The sequence below is a fragment of the Strongylocentrotus purpuratus genome, unplaced genomic scaffold (genome assembly GCF_000002235.5).
Source record: "Strongylocentrotus purpuratus isolate Spur 01 unplaced genomic scaffold, Spur_5.0 spur5_scaffold_16, whole genome shotgun sequence".
Taxonomy (NCBI): Eukaryota; Metazoa; Echinodermata; class Echinoidea; order Camarodonta; family Strongylocentrotidae; genus Strongylocentrotus; species Strongylocentrotus purpuratus.
Genome location: NW_022145601.1, coordinates 560,370 through 586,984, shown reverse-complemented (window position 1 = coordinate 586,984; position 26,615 = coordinate 560,370). Strand labels below are relative to the sequence as shown.

The 26,615-nt window shown below is 38.5% G+C and overlaps 1 protein-coding gene and 1 long non-coding RNA gene across 6 annotated transcripts in view; one reads left to right on the top strand and one right to left on the bottom strand.

Moving 5' to 3' along the window:
- Positions 1-3,664: 3,664 nt before the first annotated feature.
- LOC115924433 lies at positions 3,665-4,091 on the top strand. Its single transcript, XR_004064289.1, has 2 exons — positions 3,665-3,715; positions 3,826-4,091. It is a non-coding gene; the product is annotated as an uncharacterized LOC115924433 (long non-coding RNA).
- Positions 4,092-4,642: 551 nt separating this feature from the next.
- The window catches only part of LOC578345, an 82,829-nt gene continuing 60,856 nt past the window's right edge, over positions 4,643-26,615 (bottom strand). For 4 of the 5 annotated variants that reach the window (XM_030986500.1, XM_030986504.1, XM_030986501.1 and 1 more), the window contains 10 exons: positions 23,669-23,755; positions 22,857-23,094; positions 20,615-20,794; positions 20,035-20,142; positions 19,600-19,730; positions 18,786-18,870; positions 18,042-18,188; positions 17,361-17,440; positions 16,545-16,917; positions 4,643-14,376 (listed from right to left, as the gene is read on the bottom strand). In XM_030986500.1, coding sequence (XP_030842360.1) covers positions 9,524-14,376; positions 16,545-16,917; positions 17,361-17,440; positions 18,042-18,188; positions 18,786-18,870; positions 19,600-19,730; positions 20,035-20,142; positions 20,615-20,794; positions 22,857-23,094; positions 23,669-23,755 — 6,282 coding nt within the window. In that variant the 3' untranslated portion in view covers positions 4,643-9,523. The remainder of the gene's footprint in view (positions 14,377-16,544; positions 16,918-17,360; positions 17,441-18,041; positions 18,189-18,785; positions 18,871-19,599; positions 19,731-20,034; positions 20,143-20,614; positions 20,795-22,856; positions 23,095-23,668; positions 23,756-26,615) is intronic. The other variant, XM_030986503.1, reaches the window with a different exon arrangement.

The window sequence follows — 26,615 nt, the reverse complement described above, 5'->3', positions numbered from 1 at the left end:
CTCTATGTCATATTCTGCTATGACCTGTAGCCATCGTGCCATCTGCGCCTGCGGGTCACGGAAATTCAGCAGCCATCTCAAGGCGCCGTGGTCGGTTCTGACAGTAATTTTACTTCCGTATAAGTACTGTCTGAAATGCTTGAGGTAGACAACAACGGCTAGAAGTTCGCGTCTTGTCACACAGTAGTTCCTTTCGGGTTTGGATAGAGCTCTGCTTGCATATGCGATGACTCGCTCCTTTCCTCCTACTTCTTGAGAGAGTACCGCACCTATGCCCACGTTGCTTGCATCAGTGTCCAGTATGTATGACTTTTCAGGGTCTGGGTATGCGAGGACTGGTGCCGTCAGGAGATGTTCCTTCAACTCAGAGAAAGCGCAGTCACACTCGTTAGTCCAGATGAATTCCCTGCCTTTTTCGGTGAGCTGGTGAAGAGGACGTGCAATGTTTGCAAAACCACCAATGAAACGTCGGTAGTATGACGCCAATCCGAGGAAGCTTTGGACTTCTTTAACAGAAGTTGGAACTGGCCAATCCTCCACTACTTTGATCTTTTCAGGATCGGTAGAGATGCCATCAGGTGACACTACGTGGCCAAGGTACAAGACACTCCTTTTGAAGAGATGGCACTTTCTGGGTTTCAGCTTCAACCCGGCATCCCGGAGGCGCTGGAAAACTGTCTCTAGTCTTGTCAACTCTTCATCTACAGTCTTAGCAAAAACAATCACATCATCGAGGTACACGAGTAGAACCTTCCAGTGTAACCCTGCAAGGACACGCTCCATAAGACGTTCAAACGTCGACGGCGCGTTACAGAGCCCAAACGGCATGACCCGCCAGGAGTAGAGGCCACCACGGACCACAAATGCCGACTTCTTCTGGGCATCCTCATCTAGCTCGACCTGCCAATATCCTGACGCTAGATCTAGAGTTGAGAACCATTCTGATCCACCCAGAGTGTCCAGTGTCTCATCAATGCGGGGTATCGGAAATGCATCTTTCACTGTCACGTTGTTGAGTCGCCTATAGTCTATGCAAAATCTCTTCGATCCGTCCTTTTTGCGTACCAACACAACGTTTGAAGCCCACGGGCTTTCTGTTGGCACTATGCTTCCAGATTGAAGCATGTCCTGTATCTGGGAGTCAATCTCTTGCTGTTCCTTTGGTGGGAATCTTCGTGGCCTCTCCTTTATCGTTGACGCATTCCCTGTGTTGATGCCATGGCGAACAAGGTTGGTCCGTCCAATATCTGTGTCAGATTTCGCAAATACGTCTTGGTTCTTGCGTAGAAGTTCGGCAATGTTATCGTGAAAGCTGTTGGGTACCTCTGTCTTGCTCCGCTTGAACAAATCAACCAAATGTGGAGGGACGTCACCTGTATCTTCATCGTTGGATGTGTGCATTGTCATGTCTACAACATCAGTCTTTTTCACCGGGGTAAAGTGACCTGCCACTGTGCCTCGCTTGATAGTGCATTCCCTGTCTCCGGGGTTGTACACTCGAATAGGTACTGTGTTGTCTGTAGATTCTGCCAAGATTCTTGCAACCATCACCCCTTTTCTTCCTACTTCGTTTTCCTCTGTAGGTTCTAGGATCCCGAGACCGGCTTCACCAGTATTCCCCTTAATCAATCCTGGGACCAATGCTTCATGACCCGGTGGAATCTTGGTAGTCTCCTCTACCACCACCCTGAAGCATAATCCATGCCCCAGCTTATCACTGCATTTGATTTTGTCTCCATTCAAGTCCAGTTGCAGTTGTTGTAAGTCGATCTTCGCATGTGTTGCTATCAGAAAATCCATTCCAAGGATCCCTTCTGCTGAGCCAGTATTGCCAAATATGACACGAATTGAACAAACCGTCCTGCCAACCTTTAATTCTAGACAGGAGCTGCCCATTGTCTCCATTCTGCTTCCATCAGCATTAGAAACGTTTGCTCCATACCTTGTCAATTCTGGCTTTTTCTCGTTGGGAATTCGGTAGTATACTGTGTTAGAAAGAATTGTATCTGTTGCTCCCGTGTCTACCAAAAGCATGGTCTTGACTCCCCTAATCTCAACTTCAACGTAGAGTCCACTCTGGACACATGCCCTAGACACATTATGTCTTTCCTGATCAGTTCTGCCCCTTTGGTTGTTCTCTACTGTTCGTCCTTTCCGGTTTTGCCCTTGTTTTCTTGTGGCCTTCCCTCGGGCTGCAGAGTCGGCTCGTGCTCGTTTCCCGAAGGATCTTGTCCTTTCTTCTGAGGACAATTCCGAGCCAAATGCCCCTTTTCGCCGCAATTGTAGCAGTTCCGAACTTCTCCACGTGATTGGTTCTTCCACGTTTCTACCTTGTTGTCTCGTTCTTCAAGTTTGAGCTTCATCTCTTTTAACTCTTTCCATATTTCTGTGAGAGGTGATTGCTGTTCCTCCGTCGATCTGGCTAGTTTGCGGTGGAACCTGCTTCTCCCACTTCGTTGGTCTTCAAGGCGGAAAAAGTTGTCCGTGGTCATAGCAGCTTGTATTGCCTCATCCATTGTGGTTGGCTGTGATCTGAAAATGCCCTCACGGATTTCCTGCTCCTCTATTGCTTCTGCAAAGTGTGTACGCGCCAAACGATCACGCGCCTCTTCTGGTAGTTCTGGGTATGCTAATTCAGACAATTCTCGAACAGCCTGACCCAACTCCTGAAGAGTCTCCTGAGGTCCTTGCCGCCTTGAACGTAATTCAAGGAGGTAGTTTTCAGCCATCTGCCCTGGGCCGAACCTTTTCTCGAGCAAATGAACGAGCTCCTGGTACGTTATCCTCGAGAGTTGCCTCTGGCTCCCCATGACTTTGATCGCTGCTCCCCTAAGGCTAGCAGCAAGGAAAATCTTGGCCTCCTCGTCGTTCCAACCATTCGCCAACTTGCATGCCCTAAAATGCTGGATGTAGTCGATCCATGGATTCTTCCCATCGAACTTGTCTGGCACAATGCTGGGTCGGGAAATGCGCGACATTCCTGTTTTTTCTTCATCAGAAAACCCAGGACTCAATTCCTGTCTTGTCATCCTTGGTTCCTGTGACATGCCTCCTTCTCTCGCATGCTCCCTATCCCACTCTTTTTCCTCTTGGTCGGCCCTTGTAGTTGATCCTCTGAGGTTGTACTCACTTGTTTCACTGTGCAAGTGTTGCCTTGATGTTAATGTGCCTTGTGGTTGTACCTCTCTGTACAGCCTGCTGGGAAACTCAGCCTTATCCATTTCTCCCGTCTTCTCAACTGTTGTGGCAGGCAGTTCATAACTCATTGGAGATCGTACTTCGAACTTGTTGGGATTTCCCCAGTCACGAAGCTGCACTTCTTCATCCCTCCGTCCGTGTGCTGCAGTAGCTGAATCCAGTTTCAACTGAAGGAGGCGATTTTGCTCCATCAACAGCCTGTTCTGTCCTTTGGAGTGTTCGAGGTACTCGTTACTCTCTTGCAGTTCAGCCACCAGGTTTTCTAGCTCCTCCACCGAATGCAGGCTAGTTGCCATACTGCCACATGGTGATCCAACAACTTCAAACTGTGTGCTGTGTAGCTGGGCAAGTGTGCTGTGTGTAGGCGCTATTTAGGTGATAACACGAAGAGCATTATAGGCGCTTTACGTAGGTGAAAGGATGTGGAGAATAGGCACTTATATATGTAGGTGAACTAGTAGGTTCAGGTAAACTATAGTAAGTGTAGGCGTAGGTGAACTAGTAGGTGAAGGCGTAGGTGAACTATAGTAGGTGTAGGTGAACTATAGTAGGTGTAGGCGTAGGTGAACTAGTAGGTGAAGGCGTAGGTGAACTATAGTAGGTGTAGGTGAACTATAGTAGGTGTAGGTGAACTATAGTAGGTGTAGGTGTAGGTGAACTAGTAGTAGGTGAAGGCGTAGGTGTAGGCGAACTAGCATTCCCGATAATCACTTGATGTTGCTTAATTCCTGCTTCAGCATGTTTATCCCACCGCGGCCACCAATGTAACGGGTTTTGTCCGGGGTCCCTGCACCATTTACCGAGCGGTCAATAAATCTCACGAGACTCCAATCACCCGCACGGTTCTTTCATAAACAGTGAAGCTATCACTCCAACATCATCGATCGCACTCAGATCACGCTACTTTTCTATAATACACGGAAACACAGTGTCATTTTACATCAAAAGGTACTTGCCTTTATTCACGAAGAACTCCAACTTTACAATGTAACTTCCCTTCAACAGCTAGTAGCAGTCCTCCGATTCACCCTGTTTCACCTATCTTATCCTGCCCTCCCTAGCTACCTGCCCGAACACGTCCTCTCTTGCTCATGCCTAATAACTAACTGCCCACCCGCATGCACTGACCCACGTGCGCCCGCTACGTTGAAACAACTCCGTTACAGTACCAATCGACCACTATTCCCTTATAAATAATAAATGGTATCTTCGAATCATAATACTAGAGGGCACAGTCAGTGGCGGATCCAGGATTTTCCGATAAGAGAGGGGGGGGGGTGAACACTCCTTTTTACCCTAAACACCCAACCCCCATCTTTGTTTAACCTATTTTGTGGCAAGGGGAGGGGGCCCGGACCACCCCACTACTGGATCCGCCACTGGGCACATTCATACTCATACATCACTATTCCCTGAGAAGATACAAAGACGACTGCTAAATTGGTTTGCGAATTTTGTTTCTAAACTTTATTAATGCAACAAATGTTCATCATTTTTATACAGGCTTTTGTATGATATAATGTTTACATTTTACATGATTGAACCGGTATTTACAAGTCAATTATAACTATTTACAGTACGAGGACCAAAATGTACGGTCATTTCAACAATCAAAGAAATGTTTACAGTAATCCAAATTACTTTAAACATGAGAAATGAATAACGTTATATAATTAAATCATAACTATCATTGCCAAGAAGTCGTATTTCCCATATGCGTGTACTAAAATGAAATTAAGGTATAATAATCATAAATCATGAATATTTGCAATATTGCTAATTAGGAATAAATCAGGACAGAATATTAACAAGTTTGGTGAGTTTTTGAAGATATTAACCCCAAATATCAAGGGGTATAGGGAAACTTAGCAAAAGCGATTTATCACTTATTTACATCATCACCATAAAGTCCAATTATATCTCTCTTGTAAACCGTAATAAAGACCTAAATCGTCTCTTCATTTGGACGACTTTATACATGACTATCACCTCGGAAAAATACCACCATTTTAATACAAGAAGAAGAAACACTTAATGATAAATACTCCAATTACCCTACATTGAGGGGATTTCTCATAGGGGTTGTTTGTCAGAGGATGTTAGGTCAAATACAGAGGTTAGTTGTCCCAGTTAAGTTTCTCCAGGAATTGTGGTAGTCTAGCGATTGTTGTCCAAGGGGGTAGATTTGTTCTTCTTCTGAAATGGTATTCTAGTGACAGTTGTCCTAAGGGCTGTTTGTCCGGGAATGCTAGTCCAGGGAAATTTGTTCCAAAGTAGTCTTTCCGATCGAAGAATTAGTTGTCCCAGGGGTAGTTTTTTTCTTCTCCTGGAAATGGTAGTCTAGTGACAGTTGTCCTAAGGGCTGTTTGTCCGGCAATGCTAGTACAGGGGTAGTTGTTCCAAAGTAGTCTTTCCGAGGATTATAGTCCAGGGAGAAAAGGGTCCTAGATGTTCAGGTCTAACGTGTATTTGACCTAGTGATAGTTCGCCCAAGGATGCTAGTCAATGGAGAGTTGTCCCAAGGGTCACTTGTCTTGGATGCTAGTCCATGCAGGTAGTAGTTCATCGGTAGTTTGTCCGGGGATAACAAGTCAGTGGGATATTTCTCCTAGGAATAGTGTTTCCATCTAGAGGACAGTAACAGTTGTCCTAGAGGTAGTCTAGGGATAGAAGTGAAAGAAAAGTTGTCTTTGGGGTAGCTCGTCTGGTGATGCTAGTGCAAGGGCATTAACAACTAAATTGATGATGGGTTCTAAGAGTAATTTTCCTAGTGCTGGATTTTCCAGAGATAAGTGGTAGTATATGGGATAGTTGTTCTGAGGATGGTAATCCAAGTGGCACGAATAGTTATCCCAGAAAGTTTTGTTGTCTAAGATTTAGTCCAAGAGTGGTTTTGCTAGGGGGTAGTTTGTCTGGGATGGTAATCCAAGGGGCACGTGTAGTTGTACCAGGTAGTTTGGTTGTTTAAGATGTAGTCCAAGAGTGATTTTCATAGGGGTAGTATGTCTGGGGATCCTAGTCAATGGGTAGGTGTCCTAATGGTAGATTTTCTGGGAAAGTTAGTCAAGGGTTTAGTTTTGCCAATGATAGATTTCTGGGGATGGTGGACCAGGGAGTAGTTTGTGTGGGGATGGTCGTCTAGGCGACAGTTGTTTCGAGAAGGTATATATGGGATGCAGGTCCAGGGTTTAGTTTGTCCTAGAAGTCGTTTGTCTGGAAATGACTTTACACATGTCAGTTGTCATCGGAGTAGTTTGTCCGAGGATGTATATCTAGGGGGTAGTTTGTCCAAGGTAGTTGTCCTAGATGAAGTTTGTTTGTGGACGGCATTATATTGGATGGTTGCCCCAGGGTAGTTTTTCCAGGAAAGCTAGTCTTTGGTTTAGTTGTTCTAGGGGAATTTCGTTTGGGGATGCTACATGTAGACAAGGGTAGTTGTCTGGGGTTGGTAGACACAGGTTTAGTTGTCCTAGGGGTAGATTTCCCTGGGTTGCTAATCCAAGGATAATTTTTTTAGGGATGGTAGTTGAGGGGTACTTGTCCCGGGGTAGCCTGTCTGGGATGCCAGTTCAGTGTGTATAGTTTGTCATAATATGGTAGTTGTCCTAGAGGTTGTTTGGTCTAGCGATGACTATACATGAGCAATAGTCCTAGGGGTACATGTATTTTGTCTGTGGATTGTAGTCGTCTATGATATAGTTATCTCGGGCTTGTCTGTCAAGTCAAAGGTGAGGTTTGTCCAAGGGGTGCTTGTCCGAGGGTAGTTTGGGAGTGGATAGTCGTCTAGGGGGGGGGGGGGGCAATTGTCACGGGGTGGTCAGTATGAAAGGCTAGGCAAGAGTGTAGTTTTTCTAAGGAGAAGTTGTCCTTAATGTAATTTGTCCAAGGGTGATTTTTTTTTGTTAAGGCGTTGCAGTTTTTTAAAGGGCAGCTTGTAAGAGGATGGTCATAACGAGGGTAGTTGTTCTAGGTGTGGTTGGGTGTGGATGTATCTATCTTCGGGGTAATTTTTTGTAATAGTTTCTTCAGGGACTTTGTCCATGGAGTAGTGTCACTAAATGTAGTTTGTCCAGGGATGGTAATACACAAGATGATTATGATGGGCTGGTTTGGTCCGAGGGTTATAAACAAAGGTCATAGGGACAATTCAATTGAGTTTTTTTTTGCGCTGTTACAATGGCTTTTATACACAAATCTCTCTTAATTGTGTTGTATACAAATCTGTTGAGAAATTTATTTTTCTCACAAGAAAATAAGAATTGCAAAGACATGAGAGGGATATATAAAAATTGCAATTACAGAACTTAATATAGAATGTATTACTTTTCACTATTCATATAACAATTTCATATAATAAAAACCAATAATACATTTTGGTGAATAAAAATAAAGGAAGTCTACAAGCATATTAGATGGATATCTATTTGTTTATTTGTTGATTGGAGTTATGTTTTTCTGTTACAAAATGAGAGATTTAAATCAATTGAAAGAATCACTTTAACAGAAATGTGAATATACCCTATGATTTTGATAAATTTAAACAGTCATTTCTTAAACTAAAACAGTGATCAAAGACACGAGAAGGATACCATTGTAATATAAACTCCTGCTTTAAATCTAGTTGTTACCTTCTTGTAAAATGTTACATATATAACCCGAATACCTACATATAATATGAAAATAAGAAAGTTGTAAGTAGTACATTATAAAACACTGTGCATATTAATAAAACAAGCCTACATGTAAACAGAAAAGTGTGACCTATCATTTTGTATACAATCATATTAGGAATAACACATAAAAGCTGGAGCAATAACCTATCACCCCCCAAAAAAGAAAAATAACAAAGTAAAACACAACCAAATAATGTAAAGCAGCAGTATATAAGGTCAATACATTGCACATATTCTCAATCAATCAATAAATAATGCTAACAAGATAAAATTTATTACCACGAGAATGTTATAGAGAACTATAGTAAAATGTAATTAAGTGATAGTTCTGATCAATTAGGTAAATATAGTTGTCTCTGACAAAGAACACCAATAAAACAAAATATTCAGTTTTTATCAATAAATTATGAAAAACACTACTAGAGTTGTCATTTTAACGTCAAATACATCACGATTAGAAAATAAACTGTCAACCCGAAATCATACATCAGTTTCATAAAATCTTTCAGAGGTAATATATACAATGTTTCCATTAATTCTTGAAAATCACATCAATTGTAAAAATAAGATAAATTTCTTCTACTGTAGAAAAGCACATCCTAAATGTACAGTTTTAATGCTGTCAGTAAATAAACTAGAGAAAACTGTAAGATATATGAACATAAACATTTATATTTGACCTTGTATCAAAAAGTGACGTCAAAAATTAAAATACGAGAAATTCAGATGAATTTCTTAACAGACATGAATTTCAGTTACCACATATAAAGAATTAAGTAAAGAATAATGCTTAAGAATCATAAGTACATGTACATTGTATGTGTATACAAATAATATTACAGTCCTGATGTATACCGTTCAATCATTTTTTTTCTGTTTCTTTCAGACATGCTCCCACAAACATAGAATGCACCCCTCAAAGAACCAAATGGACCAGCAAATATAGGTACTTCCACCTGTTCTACAGCTACACTGAATAGGCATATGGTAGAAATGAAACTCTTCATACCCTTTGCAAAACTTGTAACTTGTGAGAAGCAAAGATGGGATAGTACAAAGAGGGATCAGTGACACAAAGACGTAACTCCATTTTGGCCATTTTGAGAAAAAGTGGTTTAGGTGTCACTGAGCACTATAGAGACTTAAGGAGTTAAGTCTATGTTTCACTAGCCATTGGCTTCAATGGGGGCGTTGGGTGGAGTTAAGTCTTTGTGTTTCCTACAAAGCCCACATTTTTCTGAACATTTTGATATCAAATACTCATTTTGGCAAAATATGGAGTAACATCTTTGTGTCACTGAACCCTCAACATGATAATATGTGCTGATCATCATAATACTATTGCTAAATAAGGATGTTTTTTAACTAAGCTGGACTTCTCGAAAGGAGACACGGAGTATACTCTCACAGTAGAGTGGTATTTTTTCAATGAGAAATGTGATCCCTCAGATACAAAGCTGAGGTAAAGCTGGCTAAATTTCAGATTTGTTCATCATGTACACCCTTATTGACAATGATTCTTACATATATCACAGATATCAATCAGAACCTAGTCCATTGTATTACAGGAGAAGCAAGCAAGGCACCAGCATGTACTGTATATATCATTTAAAAATTGCTATAAAATGGCAAGTTTACTGTTCATATTTCCATCAGACATTTAGCATGAAGTAGACTCTCTGACTTGATCGCTTCTTTCTATCCAGAGACCAACTCTCAAGTGACTGATCCCATATCTCAAGGAATTCTTCATCTTGGATGGTTTCCTGAGCAGTATGTGGGAGTCCTGCAGCTCTGTCATTGATGCTTGGGAGATCAGCTAGAGAAAACAAAGAACCTGTACTGTGCCTATGCTCCAGCGGAGGCTTTGCTCTGAGTTTCTTTCTTGTAGTTACACCGTACGTACTTTCCAAATGCTCATGTAATGATGGAGTGTTCTGGCTAGAAGGGCCCCGATTTGGATCGCTTGGGGTTGGTGATGGGTTTGGTGGAATACTTGTCAAGGAATTTATTAACCCTGGTGATAACATTCCTGAGGAGAGAATTCCTTTGTGGCCATTTCCATCGATGGATCCTGCTTGCCCTCCAGTTACAGTGTCTTCACCCTTGAACTTGAAAAAGGAAGAATCTTCCTTCTGGGAAGGAAATTCTGGGAAAGTAGTGTCAGGGGATGTTTCAAGACTGTTACTCTTTTGGAGTGCTTTGGCTCTCTTTTCTGCTGCAAGTGCTTTGATGTGTTGCGGTTTAGGTGGAACTGGAGGTTTTTCCTTGGAGCCTTGTTTTACGAGCTGTGCCTTCAGATTTGGGCTCTTAGGTGGAACGAGAGGCTTGGCCATTGGCCTGGCAAATTGTGGAATGAGCTCAACCACAGTCTCTTGGGATGAACCACTCGTTGTTGAATCATAATCTGAATCAGAGTCGCTGTAGGTGTATGCAGACATCTGACGAGGGATTTGACCCAAGAACCTGACTGAAATGCCACTTCCTATCACAGGTCTTGGAGGCACTGGAGGCCTTCCATGTGCTCTTTCTTCGTTGGCATTACTTGAACCGACAGGTACTTTGTCAGGTCTAGCAAGTACCATGTTGCTACATTTTACAGAGGGGAAATCAAATTCATTTTGCACAGCTCTAATATCCTCACTATTCTCAACGTTAGAACTTGTGGGACTTCTACCCACCTCTTTGATAGGTGTTATTACTTTGAGTGGTTGGATGGAATGAGAAGTGTAGGAAGTACATGTAGGAGTGGAACCCCTGCTATGGTTCCTCCCATGAAGCAACTCATCATCTAGCACAGTACTCAATTCATCTAAAGACTTGAACATATCATAGGAACATTCACTGCTAACACTCTTGGGTCTAGCTTCTTCTTCTACAATCTCTGTATTATTTTCTTGACCTGTTCTCCTAGCACTTTCATCAGCCTCTTTCTTGGAAGAACACTGGCCATTGATACCATTAGTTGGAGTGACATTTCCTTCTTGAGAAACTTCCCCCTCTTCCTTTATACTTGCTTCTCCATCATCTACTGGATTGTCTAGCTGTTCTGGATCTGTATCAATATTCTCTGAAGCTGAAGTTCCATCAGTGGAACTTAATGAGGGGATACTTTCACTGCTAAAACTGTCTTCCAGGATTTCAACTTCCTGAATAGGTTTTAGATCAAGGATACTGATGATTGATTCTTGTTTAAGATCAGGTGGAGTTTGTTCACTCATACAAGTACCTGGTGAAACTGTCTTCTGTGGACTGTTTGTCAACGTCTTTCCCTCATCGTCAGTGTTGTCACTGTCATCAAAGCTGCGATTGTATTCGCTTCTGAACGTTCCTATGCTCCGGCGAGCGCCTCCTAGGTGAGTATGTATGGATGAAATGCTATGACCAGTGCCAAAGGAAGTATTTGATTCCTTATCATCAATTATGCTTCTCAGAGGTGTAACAGACCTGGTAGTCCTTGATGTCTGATCATCATCAGTTGCATCCCTCTCTGTTGCATCATTCTCTTGCTTATCCTTTCTTGCATAAAAATCCCCAGTTTTCTGAAAGTTTGATCTCATCTGTTGTTCTACTTCATTTGCCACTTCATCTTCGGCTCCAGTAAAGCAAGTTTCAACCAAGAGACTAGAGTCTAGGAGGTTGGAAAGATCATTAACACCACAGTTACATCCTCGAACCATGCAAATGTGACTGCTAAAGTCCCCTGCATCATCGCCACTATCAGGGTCTTCAGAGGACACATCTTCCAATGTAACTATGATATCTTCAAGGTCAAGCAAGTGTTTCGATTGTTGCTCAACATCTTCATTTGGTCCTTCTCCTTGTGTGCAGTTCTTCTGTTTAAGGCTTGAAGAAACATGAGGCTTATCAAGGGGTTGTTCATGAAAGTACACAATCCTGTTTTTATTGCTCTCATTGCTGGTTTCTTGAGGTAATACAGGGCAACTGAGAGGTCTTGTTGGCTGACCATTACGATTCCATGAACCTCGTATCAATCTATTAAGTTTAGGCCTTTGGTCCTTCAAAGACACTGCATTTGTTACCTCATCAGTCTGAATTGCCTTGTCCTCCGTGAAAACAACCACGCTGCTAAGAGCACTTTCATCGACATCTTGCTCCCTCATATGTACAAAGCCATTAGGTTCATGGTCTCCACTGGGAATCATCTTAGTGTCATAGTCATCTGAAAGTTCGGATCTGTACGGTGAACATCCATTCTCGGTTGCGTCAATGTTGGTATAGCTAGAACAAAACATCCGAGCCATCTTTGTTGTTTGAGATTCTTCCATGATACCACAGAGGTTCTCAAAGCTCTTACTTACTGGTCTTGTAGTTCTTATGTCTTGGTTACTGGATGACCATACTTTCTTCTTAACACTCTGCATGTACCCATTACTCTCCTTGCTCTCATCTTCCTCCTCTTGCTTGAAGCTCATCTTGCTGATGTCGGGCACACTTCGAGTCATGAATTTCCTTCTAAGGGATGATCTTATTCCTTTGCTGAAGGACTCGGTCTGCTTGGCATCGAACAGTTCATACTTCTGGAAAAGCCCACTAAGAACTTTTACCAATGACTTCTTTCTTGGTCTATGACTGGAAGAAGAGTGTTCCAGTGGAACTGTATCATCTGGCAGGTCTCCATTCACTTTTGAAGTAAGGTTTGAACTCTTCAGAGGAGTTGTATCTGGTGACAGCCCTGTGCGTGTCAGTGGTCTTGGCTGGTCATGAGTATTCCACCTATCAGAAGAATCTGGAAGATTACAAGAAGCCTCCTTTAGTTCAGACTCGTTGAGAGGGCCTTCAGAATGTCTTGATTGATGCCAGCTATAATCATGGAACTGCGTATTTCCAGTATATTCCAGAGATTTGGGTGTTTGCACTTGCATTTTGGTGTCTTCAGTACAATTTGGTGGCCCAACATTTGGATGTAGGTCTTCTGGACTCTTTCTGTATAGGTTTTCTTCCCCATTAGAAGGGCTAACGATAGCATTTAACTCTTTTGTCACATAGTTTCTCTCTTCTAAGGTTTGTAGCTCCCTCTCTTGTTCTGCAAGGCTGGCTACCAGATCAAACATGGAGTCCACAACATTGGAAAGAGAATCCATTTGTCCTTCTGATTCACAATACTCTGGGTTTCGTGTCTGGCCTTGAGAAACCGAATCTAGTTCTACTTCTGTCTGACCTTGTACAAGTTGTTTGACACACTCTTGTGATAACTGCCTTTCTCTGCCCTCTGGATATTGCATATACCCTTGAGAGTGATCTACTAAGCTAAGATTACAATGATCCTCATTCTTTCTTAGATAGGAGTTATTACTGTATGCATTGACTACGTCATTATTCCCATTACATGAAGAGAATTTACTAGGGTTCCCCATCCTCGACATACACATACCCTCATTACTGTTTGAAGAAACATCATCTTGATTCGACCTTTGGACAAATTCATTTGGCTGTGAAGCCAACTCAACATGTCCAGGTACATGTACTACATTATCATCTTGTTCTACAATATCATACACGATATCCCCCTGGTTATCATAGTTACTACCCTGATTTTCCTGGAGACAGGGGTCGTCTAGAATCCCATCTGCCTCACTATTACCTTCTACCTTGTATTCAGAGGAGTTTGTTAACTGTGGTACTCCTATTTCTCTTTCTTGTATTTCTATCTCTTGCTCTGGCTTTGCATGAACCTCTCCAGAGACAAGACCATTCTCTCCTGAAAGGAGTTCACCCGTTGCATTATCGGTCACATGGTCAGTTGGTGTGTCATTGGTCACATGATCACTTGATTTGTTATCCGTCACCTGATCAGTTAATGTGTCATTGGTCACATGGTCAGTTGATGTTTCATTGGTCACATGGTCAGTTGATTTATTATTGGTCACATGATCAGTTAATGTATTATTGGTTACATGGTCAGTTATTGGAGGGTCAGTTATTGGAGTGTCAGTCACAAAAACCTCAGCAGATTCCAGACTTGAGCAGTCTTCAGTCGAAGAACACTCATCATAGGACACCATCCCAAAGGCTAGTCTCTCCTTCGTAAAGCGGGCAGACAGGAGGGCCTCCATCTCTGTTGAGATATCATTATTATTCATAGGAAACACAAGATCATCATCGTCTAAGATTCTACTCAAGGTAGGAGCTGGCTCAGGGTCATAATGTTCTAACTTGGAAAGGATTCCACTACCTAATCCTTCTTGAGTGTCCATTGGACTGGACTCTAGTTCACCTTTAGCAGCAACATTCAAAGAATCTCCTACTGAGCTAATGGGAGGAACCTCATGGAGCGCTGGTCTCAGACTCAAGCGGCCATCTTGGATGACTTGGATGATTTGTGAAGGAGAAATTCCTAGGCGGAGGATGTGTATAATCTCATTGAGAGGAACACTCAGACTACCATCTGCCTCTAGCTCTACCGCTACCTCACTGGACATGATGCGATCCAAAATGGCATCACAGTCAACAGGACTCAAGTCACAGTCGTCATCACCAAAAACTGAGTAAATAAGAAAAACAAAAAACAATATTTAAACATTTTAGTTTTGAATAAGTGATATTATATGGTACATAGATCAAGAGGAAAGAGAGTGTTACTGTAGATACAAAGTGAAATTGAAGAAAATTGTATTATAAATCAATCAATCTGAAAAAAGGAGATAGAAATGTGATTGATCTAAAGCAAAAGGCTATCAATCATGGAATTATAAAAAGAGAACAAAATACAGAAAGAAATATTATTGCTATCTTTTACACCCTTCAAAAAGAAAAGATATTTACAATTGACAAGTATATATATCAACCCCAAATATGCACAATTACATCAAACACATTATGTTATTTGAAGAGTGCATATATCCTGGTAACATTCTGAGTTATTGATCACATATATGTTTTGGGGAATAAAAAAACAAGTTAAGACTAATAAGTTTAAAGTATAAAGATACGTTTATGCCAATAATTGATATTTGATATCAGATGCCCTTATAATAGAAAGTAAGAGTCAGAACATCAACAACAGGCAAAATATTAGCTAAAAGATAGGGAAGCAAATCAATAGTTTGTGCTGCCAAATATCTAATACAACAGCAAACAAATGCATACATGAATAAATATATGATTGCATGCATAAAGTGATCACACATTACGTAACCAGTCACACACTTATTAAACATAAGTTCAATGAATGTCACAAAGGATTTTACCTGTCACTTTGATCCTTTGTAAGTAGATGGGTTAGAACATGAAATAAAATGTTGTTAAGTGATTAAAATATCTTGCATTTGAGGCATGTGAGAAATATTTAAAAACCTTCAATATCTTATAATAAATACAACTTAATAAAATTTTGGAAGCTGTCCATTTACTGCAGATTAATGACAATATGAATTCACATGAAATTTCAAAAGGGGTAAATCAGTTCACAGCTAATTGATGTTTTATATGAACCAAGCATAATTGATTACTAGTGATCAAAATGTAATCTAACTTTGTGGACACTATTTACTTTCAATATCAACTGACAATGTCATAATGAATCCCAAATGATGAATCTTTCAAAATGACTTCAATACAGAAACAAGTTGGCCAAGCATTGTTTGTCTTTCTCCCACCTTGGATCTTGCGAGGCATCCACCAGCATCCAAATTATTGAGACACAACATAGGTGATTAACAGACAAAAATACTGCAGTTTTGAAATTTGTAAGAGAGACATTGTGTTCAGATGTTTGTTAATGTCTGTTTGCCAGTACTGCAGTATATACTGACTTTATGAAAATATGTTATATGGACCACAATCTCTACTTTTCCTCGCATTCACTATTGTCTACAATTTGCAGGCACCAAAATGCATTGTAAAAGAGAAATGTGCACAACAAACCTACTTGTACACATAAATATGATACAATATATTTTCATTTTGCTCAAAGTGCAATCATATGTATACTTGTACATTTCAATAAATGGTTATGCCAAAGCCTTGTGTATCTATCTGAAATCTCATCATTCCATAGGAGATCTTTTTGTTCCTTTGATAGCAATATATTGTTAGATTTCACATGCTTCATTCGCATGTTTCTTTTATTAAAAAAAAAATCTCTCCTTGAATACAGTCATACCTCTTTAAAATACTGGAATATATTTGCAAATGCAGATATGGAGATGATAAAAATGAAAGCAAAGGTGAAAACCATTCTAGCTTCCTGTCAGCATCAGCACACTTTCTTATAAGCGCATCAAAGATTTTAAAACAATATGCTACCTACAGTGTATCAATCTTTATCTATGATTGTAAATGGATGCAATTTAAACAGCCATTAAAAGTAGTATTGTTTAAAAATCTGTGATTTTATCAGAAGAATGTGTGCTTACACGCAGGTAAATGCCTTACAGAGAGATACACGTCCAGGGGTCAGTGACACAAAGACGTAACTCCATTTTGGCCATTTTGAAAAAAGAGGTTTATGTGTCACTGTGCACTTGGGCCTTAAGAAATTAAGTCTATTTTTCACTAGCCATTGACTTCAATGGGGTGTTAAGTCTTTGTGTTTCCTGGAAAGCCCACATTTTTCAGAACATTTTGATATCAAATACTCATTTTGGCAAAATATGGAGTTACATCTTTGTATCACTGAACCCTTGATATACAGTTGAATATTCATCTCACCATCATCACATCCTTCCTCGTCACCTTGTGAGCGACCCTTCCTCATCTCTCCTTCATAGCTCCTTCTCTTCTGCCTCAGCAGACCAAAGGTGGGTGTGGAAGTGGGTGAGGTAGGACTCTTGATCCCACCACTGCCACCGGTTACATTCATGATGCCTTCCACCAGGAGTGCTGTGGTGCTGTGTCTCCTCCTGATACCAAGCCTCTCGGCCAGGGATGTGCGTCTCTTGGGCGAGGCCTGATGGGAGGGGCTTCCACCGGTCATCAGATTGACTTCCGTGTCAACGGATTTGGTTCGGTTACGGCTTGGGGAGGATGTGGTGCGGGTGATCGAGGAGGAGCGCAGGCCTTTGCTGTTTTTGATGTATTTCTGCTGAAGAGATAATGCATTATTCTTTCACAATTAAATTCTAATCATAATTTATTGCAGGTATTACATAATCTTACTTTTATCAGTTTGCTTCTGAATTATCTCATTCCTGCAGGCTTAATACAGGGATGACTTAGTACCCACAGGCAATTAGATAAATACTGTTAATCGTACATGCATGGTATAAGTAACAAAACATATCAAATAATTACAAACAAAGAGTGAAGAGTGATAGAAAATCCAAGTATATAGCAATGCACTACTAATTTTAATACAGAAGACACATATATGTATACTGAATTGAAAAAAATCATAATATACTAAAATCCCCAAATTCTTCTTGACAAGTAAAAATTATTATTTTAGAAATTTGGCTGATAATAGTACACTGTTATTCTTAATGACATCTGCCAAATATGGTATGATTACGTAAGTGACAGACTTACCTTATCAGTGAAGTCTTCAATGGTGACATGAACAAAGACAGTTGCATGGTCAAGACCCTCAAGATGGATGTGACGGTAGCCTAAAGGAAGATTCAGAGGCATAACAATAACAATTAATCAACATAAATTACAACCAGTTTAGAGTAATTGCAAGCATGTTAAGACATGATATACATTTTATCATCTTAGCAAATCGTCGCTGTTTTCACGAAGTGACGGTAGTGAAAAAAAATTGCATTCACTTTGCGTGACGATTTTCCTCACTACCGTCACTTCGTGAAAACAAGGACGATATGGTTAAAGGACTTCAGTTGAGGAAAATGAAATTTGTTGGAAGAGCTTTTTTTATTTGTAAAATGCAGCATGTCACTTCCTATACCAGATTCGCTGCTGACAGCAGGGCAAACTGGTTTAACCCCTATGTTGTCAACAATTAAACAAACTTGTATCAGATTTGACAGAAACACAATTTTAGGAGACAAATTTTCCATCATTATGACATTTTCTATTATTCATATTGACCAAATCTTTACTATGCTATAATTAGTAAATATCCTTATAATAAACCCTTTTGAATTTTAAATATATAGAGAAGATTTGCTCTGTTCATGAAATAATATATAACATGTCAAATGTTACTGGTTGAATTTGTATACAAGACTGAAAGGGTCAACCTCCTACCTTGACAAAGACTGGTGAAAGGGAAGGTTGCCTGGCCAATGAAGTCTCTCCCGATGGGATCTTCATCCCATACAACAAACCTGACCAGAGTAAGCTCGGGCAGAGTGACAGGGAATGTCACTACATAGTCCCAGACTGGATTGAAACCTGGGGAATGAATAAAACAATCACGTTGGTCAATACAACACACTGGACGCAAAATTGTCCCACAAATAGAACTCCCTCTGAACAAAAATGGCAAAAACTTTAAGTAAATGTATATGAGCTCTATGGCAATTTCAATAGTCCGGCACATCACCTATTGATATGTGCAATCACTATCTCTTACATAAAATGAAAAAGTTTGTACACAGTAGTGACTTAATCTGACAAGGAGGTGATTTCTTACAAATCTTTGCGCTTGTCCTATAGGTAAATTATAAGTTTTTTAAATGCAAAATAAATCTGCAATTAGTTTTGGTCTTTTGAATCTTCATATCTGTAAATCTACATCATGAAAAATTGCTATATTGTATTTCACGCAGTTATAGCATTGCTTGAGCAGTATATACTCTTACATATTGATAAATCGGAACGGCCAACTCAGACCAGGGGATAACTCGACCCAGCTGCAAAAACTGTCATTTTTTGTCATTTTACCCTAACCCTAGCCCTAACCTTTACTCTAACCCTAACCCTAAATCTAAACCTAGTTAGCCTGACTTCGTTAAATCATACTACACAATATTGGGACCCAAATCTTACCATTATCTTGAACAGTCCTAGTCTGTGCCTTGGTGCAATCTCCATTCAGACCAACCACCTCGACTTCCACATAGGGGTCAATGATCTAAACAACAACAAAATCAACGTGACATTAACAAATGTAAAAAGGAAACAGTATTCTTATTTAAGATGTATATACAATACCAATAAATGCTTTAATTGGGACAGAAGAGGACAGCAATGAAAAGGTTATAATGATCTCATACATGTTCACCTTAATGGAGAACTCTATACACTCTGTACATTTTGGGAATATACACAGTTTATTATTATTATATTATTATTATTAACCAGTGACTTTGCAATTATAATGAATATATTCAACCATACAATTGTTACATTAATTCAATAAATAGTAAGCCAAGAATCAGTTAGACTGGGTTCTATGAAAAATATGTATAATGCCAAAGCAAATCATGTATATATAGTAACGGTAGTGTTAATGGCTTATCGAACATTTAATTTGTAGGTAACTAAATTAAACTGAATTGCAGAATCGTAGAAAGCGTAAATAATCTCATAATAGTCTTATAGATGATATAAATGAATAAGACATTACAAATGATACACCAAATCTGAGAGATCATACATAAACATGTCCGAAGACAAATTTTATGTATATTTTACATGACAATAAATTAATCTTGAATCTTGAATCTCATAAGTTATTGGTTATGGATTCATGTTTTTTGTAGGTTCATAAATTTCACAAAATGCCCATGACCATCTATTGAGTACATTACACATTCTACAAAAATGAATATTTGAAATATTTGATCAAAGAGGATTGTACCTCTCCACGTTCTCCCAGCAGGCTCTGTGGTGGTTTGGGTAGCTGCTGACCGCTGATGATGTGAATGGTCAGTTGCTTCTTCTGGACGCCAGCAATGGAATTATTGGATGTTGCATCAAAATGGACTTTGTCTGTGATATGCATTAAAAAAAGAGTAAAAATGGTTGAATGAATGAAATTGTGACTCTGATATTAAAGAAAAAGACTTGATGATCATGGGTACAATCTAAAGAATATTATTGACCTTTCTAACATTTGTTCATTTTATTCATGTCATGATTTTTATTTACAAACGAATACTATATAGATTGAAAAACATTGACACTCTAAAACTAATCAGTCCAAAAACTGGTTTCTTTTACTGCCTGATGTTGAGATTCATGAAATATGACCATTTAGTTAGCTCCTATTCTCCTAAAAATATTAGGAACTTACCTTGTCTGAGGATGCTAGGTTTGAGCACATAACCACAGCTCCCATTGGCTCTAAACTTAGCTCTCAACAATTGCATAGCACGACCTTCAGTCTGGTAGTTCAGAGCAACTGGAAGAAAAATGGGAGGAAGAGGGTTATTCACCCAATTATTTATTTATTCAATTTATTTCCTCTATTTACATGTATGAAGGAGTTAAAGTGAAAGCCCCTCTAAAGTGTTGGGAGCCCCAAATATGCGAAAATTTGATGGCAACATTCCACTTAAATTGTGTGATAATGTATAAAAGGATGTCATTTCAGACACACTTTTGCAAAGATATCCCCCCCCCCCCAAAAAAAAAAAAAAAAAAAATTGTTTGGAGACAAATATTGATGAAAGTTGTAGGCAGAAAACATAAATTTTGTATTTTTCATAAATATTCGACTTCAAAAGGATTTTTTTCAAATTCCTCGCAGAATGAAATAACTTTTTTATTAAATGAAAGATGAATGATTTTCATGCATTCTAATACTTAATTTTTGAGGCAAATGATCAGTTACATTAGGAAGAGACAGACATAGTTTCACATTTTGGGCTTACCAAGTTGGCATCCACAGTTCCATAGCGGCTGAGGGTTGAAGTTACTGGAGTCTATCCGATACGCCGATGGGTAAACTCTGCACATGTTGTGAGTACTGAAGGTTGCAAAGTCTGCAGCTCTCGTCATTGCAAGATTGTTTGCTCTCATCTCACCAAGCGAGGGCAGCTCCCAACATGGCACTAATAAAGTGAAAAGAAATGCTATTGATTATTGGACCCTATTTCACAAAACTTGTCATCAGTGAATAATGAAAGTTTTTGTTATAAGCTAGTGAAATCATTGCTTCTGATTGGTTATCAGCCGATTTTTCACTGATTTTAACCATTTGTGATTGAAAACAGGCTTTATGAAACAGGTCTCGGATCTCTTGAGATGTTGTGTTTCTTCATCAATGACATTAGCTCAAATCCACCAATAAGTAACACGGATAAAGTTCCTTTATTTGCTTTATGTATTTTCTGGAAACATTGATTCCAATCTATCCAATAAAAATAGCAGATGAGGTGAAATAAATCATGGGTTGAAACAAACATAGGACAGTTGAGGGTTTCAGAATGCAGTGAAAAAGTTGCATGCAATGTAAAGCCATTGACTTCTGAATTGTCCAATTCTCATAGGCTTAACACAGGGACCACTTGATTCCAGTCAGTAACAGGTTAAGCATCAGTCCAACTCTAAGTAAATAATTCTTTATACATCATGTAAAGCATTCAGATACAACTAATAATGAAACACCATAAATCCTGAAGAGCAAGAGAGAGAGAGAGAGAGAGAGAGATGGAGAGGAGAGAGAGAGAGAGAGAGAAAAAGAGAGAGAAAGGGACAGAGAAAGAGAGAGAGATAGAGAGAGAGAGAGAGAGAGAGAGAGAGAGGGGGAGAGAGGGAGACCAGTACATGGGATAACTTTTTTTTTAAATGAGTCCCCTTCTGTTCCTCCAGGGAAAAATGCAATACAAATCTTCAAATTGGCAGTAGGTATTGAATAAACAATTACAATCTCAATCTGATTAAGATATCTGGCTAACAGCATGCTGCCCTTGCTATGTGTAGAGTACATACAAAAATACATGCCATACAATGAAAGAATTTTACCAGTAAAAAAATGTACATATATATATATATATATATATTTTGTCATTCCGAAAATATGAAACCTTCTAACCCAGCTCCATGGAAAATTTCCTAAGATACAATGTAGGATAAGTAATGCTAGAATAAGTATGTAATGCTAGAATAAGTATGTTATGCTTACATGTATGTTTGGGACCTCTCTTTTCTTTGTGCATTGCAGATTGAACAGAATTGGAATAATAAAGGGCTGAATATGTTTCTGAGAAATATTGGTATTTGGAAATGACAAATACCAAACAGCTGCTGACAACATTAAAAACGTTGACCATTTATTCTTTTTAAATGAAGACACTCAGTTTCTAAGTTAGAATCATTGTAAATACAGGGGTTATGATCATAGAATAATGCATCCTTGTCACCACTATGCTTCACCTAATATTTTGTTTTGATTTTCAACAAATCAAGTACAATATATTAAAGGGATCCGGTAACTTTGTCTACATCTTTTAAAAAAATCCTTGATTTAGCTCATGCTACAATTATAATTATAAACCTTTAGGTCAGTCAGGAACCCCATGACTTTTACAAGCCGATCGCCTGTCTGATTATCAAGATATTTATGATTGAAAATCTTACGTCTATTGGGGAAAACGAGTATGTTTAAAAAAGGTCACTCAAAGGTTTTTTACTTTTTTGGAGCACTTCTTGATCCTTTTGAAGCGCATTTTTTTTTAGGGCTTCAATATAACACCATATCACAGACACTGATAACACGTAGGGCTGTGCATCTCAGATTTAACATTGTTAAACGATCCCTTTAAAGAGTAGCTTAAAAACACCTTGAAATATTTCTTGTAAAAGTGAAGACACCATTTGGAATCATTAATAGAAAACATCTTGTGAATGAAGCCTTAGCTCATTAGTGATTTAAAGCTACCATTTCTCCATCCATTACTAGTACAGTATTGAACTCCTGGTGGCTTTCTAACTGCTTTGAGGTAGATTTCTATCACTGAAAGCATTTGTTTACTTCCACCTTTTCAACCACATCTATCCCTAACCCTGAATGTAACCTAAAGCCCAAATGTGACGCTGGACCCTGCCCTATTAATGGATGACTAAGTAAAAAACATTGCCATTATCTAAGCTTGTACATCATCAAACTCTTACTGTTTTCTGGGAAGCCCTTGAATGCAACCGATCTGGTGTACTTGACTAGATCTGACAACTGTCTTGAGAGAACAAACGCCCTCTTTCTGTTGGCTGAGCTCATTCGTTGTTTCGCTTGCTCTGCCTGCTGATTCTCATTGGCGCCGCCCTCTAAGTCATCATCTCGAGATGATGATCGATCGTATTCCATACTGCTGTTGTTATCTGACTCAGATGAGTGCTGCAGCTTGGCTCTCCTCTGTTATGTAAAGAGAGCAATCAAAAGTTATGGCAAGGTAAAATGTATACCTAGTATATTTGTTCTTTTTGTTTCATTCTGGAAAAGCAAGGAGAGCAGGTCCCATGTTAATTGACATTCGTTATATTTCTCCAACATATAATTTATGTTCTTGGATCAATGTCAACTAAAATATTTTAATCACATTTCATTGTTCATCTATTCTTTGCATTCACTTACATCTTTGCAAAGTTTAACACTGCCATTTTAACTCTATCTTGCATTCATTCTTAATAATAATAATAACACTAGTCCGTTTTTGTAAAGCGCATAATAGTTAGTGTATATAGGCTTCCAAAGGGCTTCAAAAGTTATTACCTTAGCTTTTAATAGCTCTGGCTATTGATAACAACATTCTTGAAGAGTTTATGCAGAATACTCCAGCACTATAAACCTCAGCATGTTGTCCTGAGATGTTATACTCATTTTCTCCCTAAAGAAAGTCCTGCCTCTTTTACATTTATTAGAGTAAAAGTAAAATGACAAATTTGAAAACAAATCAAACTATAATACAACAAAAAGGATGAAAACTTACTCTTGTAGCTTTTAATTTCCTGAAGGTTCCTGTGAGTCCGGTCTTCCCGTTTTTGGAAGCTTTATTTTCAGTGTTCTTTTCTTTGAGCTACAGGGTAAAAAGAAGGATTTTCCTTTACTAGATTGATTCTGTCAGAAAATATGTACATACATTCAACAACATGAGTGTATATTTGTTTTTGTATTGCTGATTTTAACTGAGGTTTGACTACATCACAATTATGCTCAGGGACAATGTTTGAGGATACCAGTTGATTTTAACATGAAAATAGTTCAAGATAGACCAAATATGATGCTTCCCTAAATGATAATTTGCCACTCCAGTTTCTAAACTAATAATAAATATGATTCAACCAATCAAAGATGTTTACCCTTCCCCTAAAAAACCCATTCTTTTTGAAGAAATTGTATATCTGAGATTAGCTATTAAACAAGTAGTTGAATCACAAGATATTAATCAGATTGTGAAAACAAATCTTATACCTGGTAGGGTTGGTATTCAAACTAACTTGAAACAACTACCAGTATCTCTTGAACACATATACTTACAAGCACCATACAGATGAATGATGACACCAAATTTTTTTATTTTTTAATGCTTCTGACAATCAACCCAATCAACCTAATCTAAAAAACACTTTTACTCCCAAACTTTCTCTACTTTCTTCCTGAACACTTTTTTTACTCAACGGAAAACCACAGATATGAAAGGCTAAACAGTTTAACAAAGCTGAAAAATCTGGAGCTACAGGGTATAGGTATGACATTGTAAGGGTTTAGAGCCTACAGACTGTTAAAGGTTTGCTGCTTAAGAAAAGCATTTCGTTTGCATGGAGCATGGAGCAGAAAAAAGAAAGGGGAGTGTCAGTTCAACAGATGCCGAATAAGAGTAAAGCGTAAGTTATGCAAGGTGGATGACATGTATACTGCACAATATCTCTTCACACATTCTTTGTTATCCATCCTCTCAATCCTTTGCACTTAATGTATTGAAATTTGCATTATGACAGAAGGCAGAATTACAAAGGAGCAAGATTTATAACAAACTCAGACTCAAAGGAAAAGCACAAGCTCATGTTAGTCAGACAGCAAGTAATGTTAAGGTACAGATAAACATTTGGATGGAGGCTTGACAAATATCAGCAAGATTGTTCTAGATAATACTCCACAAAAACTATGATCAGGGCCCTGCATGTTGCACAAAACTTACCATTGATGGTAACCATGGAAACCTTGATTTTGATTGGCTTTTGAGCCCTGTTACCATGGTAGTTGCCATTGATGGCAAAGTTACCATCAATTGTAATTTTTATGCAAAGGGGCCCTCATCATCTAAACTATTTGAAAATAGTTTTTAATAAGTCAACACTTGTACATGTAAATTACATGTACATGCTGTGAATTCAATAAGAAACAATCATATAAAACAAAAGTTGAGCTTTTGTTTGAAAGTTACCAATATGATTGTTTCCAAGGAATAGCTAATGATGCAAATTGAGAGTTATCTTTATATACAAACAATGTTAATCTGTACTTTTCAATTTGATCTGTACTTTTCAATTTAATATGTACTTTTCAATTAAGATAATGAATTTCTTAGTTAAATGGAAATATGTAATAAATTTAAATGAGAAATAGGCCTAATAGTATAGCCTCAAAGAGAAATATGTGTACAAATTTGACACTTGGTCAATAATTGGTCACTAATTAGCCCACCATCCACAGCATCTTAAATGGCTGAAAAACAGAAGCTATTGTGTTATACACTCATACACACAAGAAAATAACATTATATAATGTGAGGTGTAAATGAACATTATTTAAAAAACACATTTGCTTGCATATAGTAGTCAAATATACAGATTATATTTGTCAATATATTTGTTTGATCTTCTTGAATAGACTGAATTTTGGTAAAATAAATAAAGTAAAAGTATCACATGTCACAGGCTAAATGTCATGTAACTGTGCAAATTATATATTGATATATTGGAGACCATATACTGGTATGTATAAATACTTTTAAACATACAAATGTGGTATGAAAAATATATGACATGTCAATAAAATCATCATTAATATGTGCCACAGCGTAATTTTCAGGCCAAGAAACTTGAATAATGATAACTTGTTGATAGCATGCATGTATTGTATTTTACTATAGTACATATCAAATAGATGTCGTATAGGACATCAATAACTTTTTTATGACGACATTGTTTAAAAAAAAGGCATAAATAAGCTTGAAGTCACCCTCAAAATAATTTCTGTTTTCAAATTTAGCACATTTACTGGCAACCATTAGGGTACTAACTTGTATATATCAGTCATTGTGGGCTTAAGGGTTGAGATTTAGTACAAAACACACATAAAATCACTTTCCTGTTTTATAAGTATCATACCATAAACACACAAAAAACATGTAGAGCACTCACAGAATATATGAAGATTGGTTCATCATTAATTGAAAATACAATTTAAGGTATTCAATACTGGGAGTATTGGTGGGCAGGGTCATTACACGACAGGGTCCAATGTAGGTTGCATTCTGGGTATTGTGCAACAAATAGGAATATCAGAAGTACCAACAAATGCACAAATTATGTTTATTAGATGGGATGGACTCTGAATATGTTTTGTATTGGTGAGCTAGGTTATTGATGGGGCATTTAAGATACTGGATCTAGACAGACAGTTTACTATATGTACAGGGACATCAAAAAGGGATAAGGGAAAATGGGATTAAGGGGGAGAGCCACATGAACTTAACGGACCATCAATTTTCTTAAATTTATATCATATATGAAATTTCATGAAACAAATCTCTGATTAAAAAAAAGAAATTATTTTTAATATTGACACAGAATTCCACATAACAATCTTCATAATTCATGGCACTATTTTGAATTCCAGGGAAGCCTCTTCCACAACCTCCCCCCCCCCCCCCC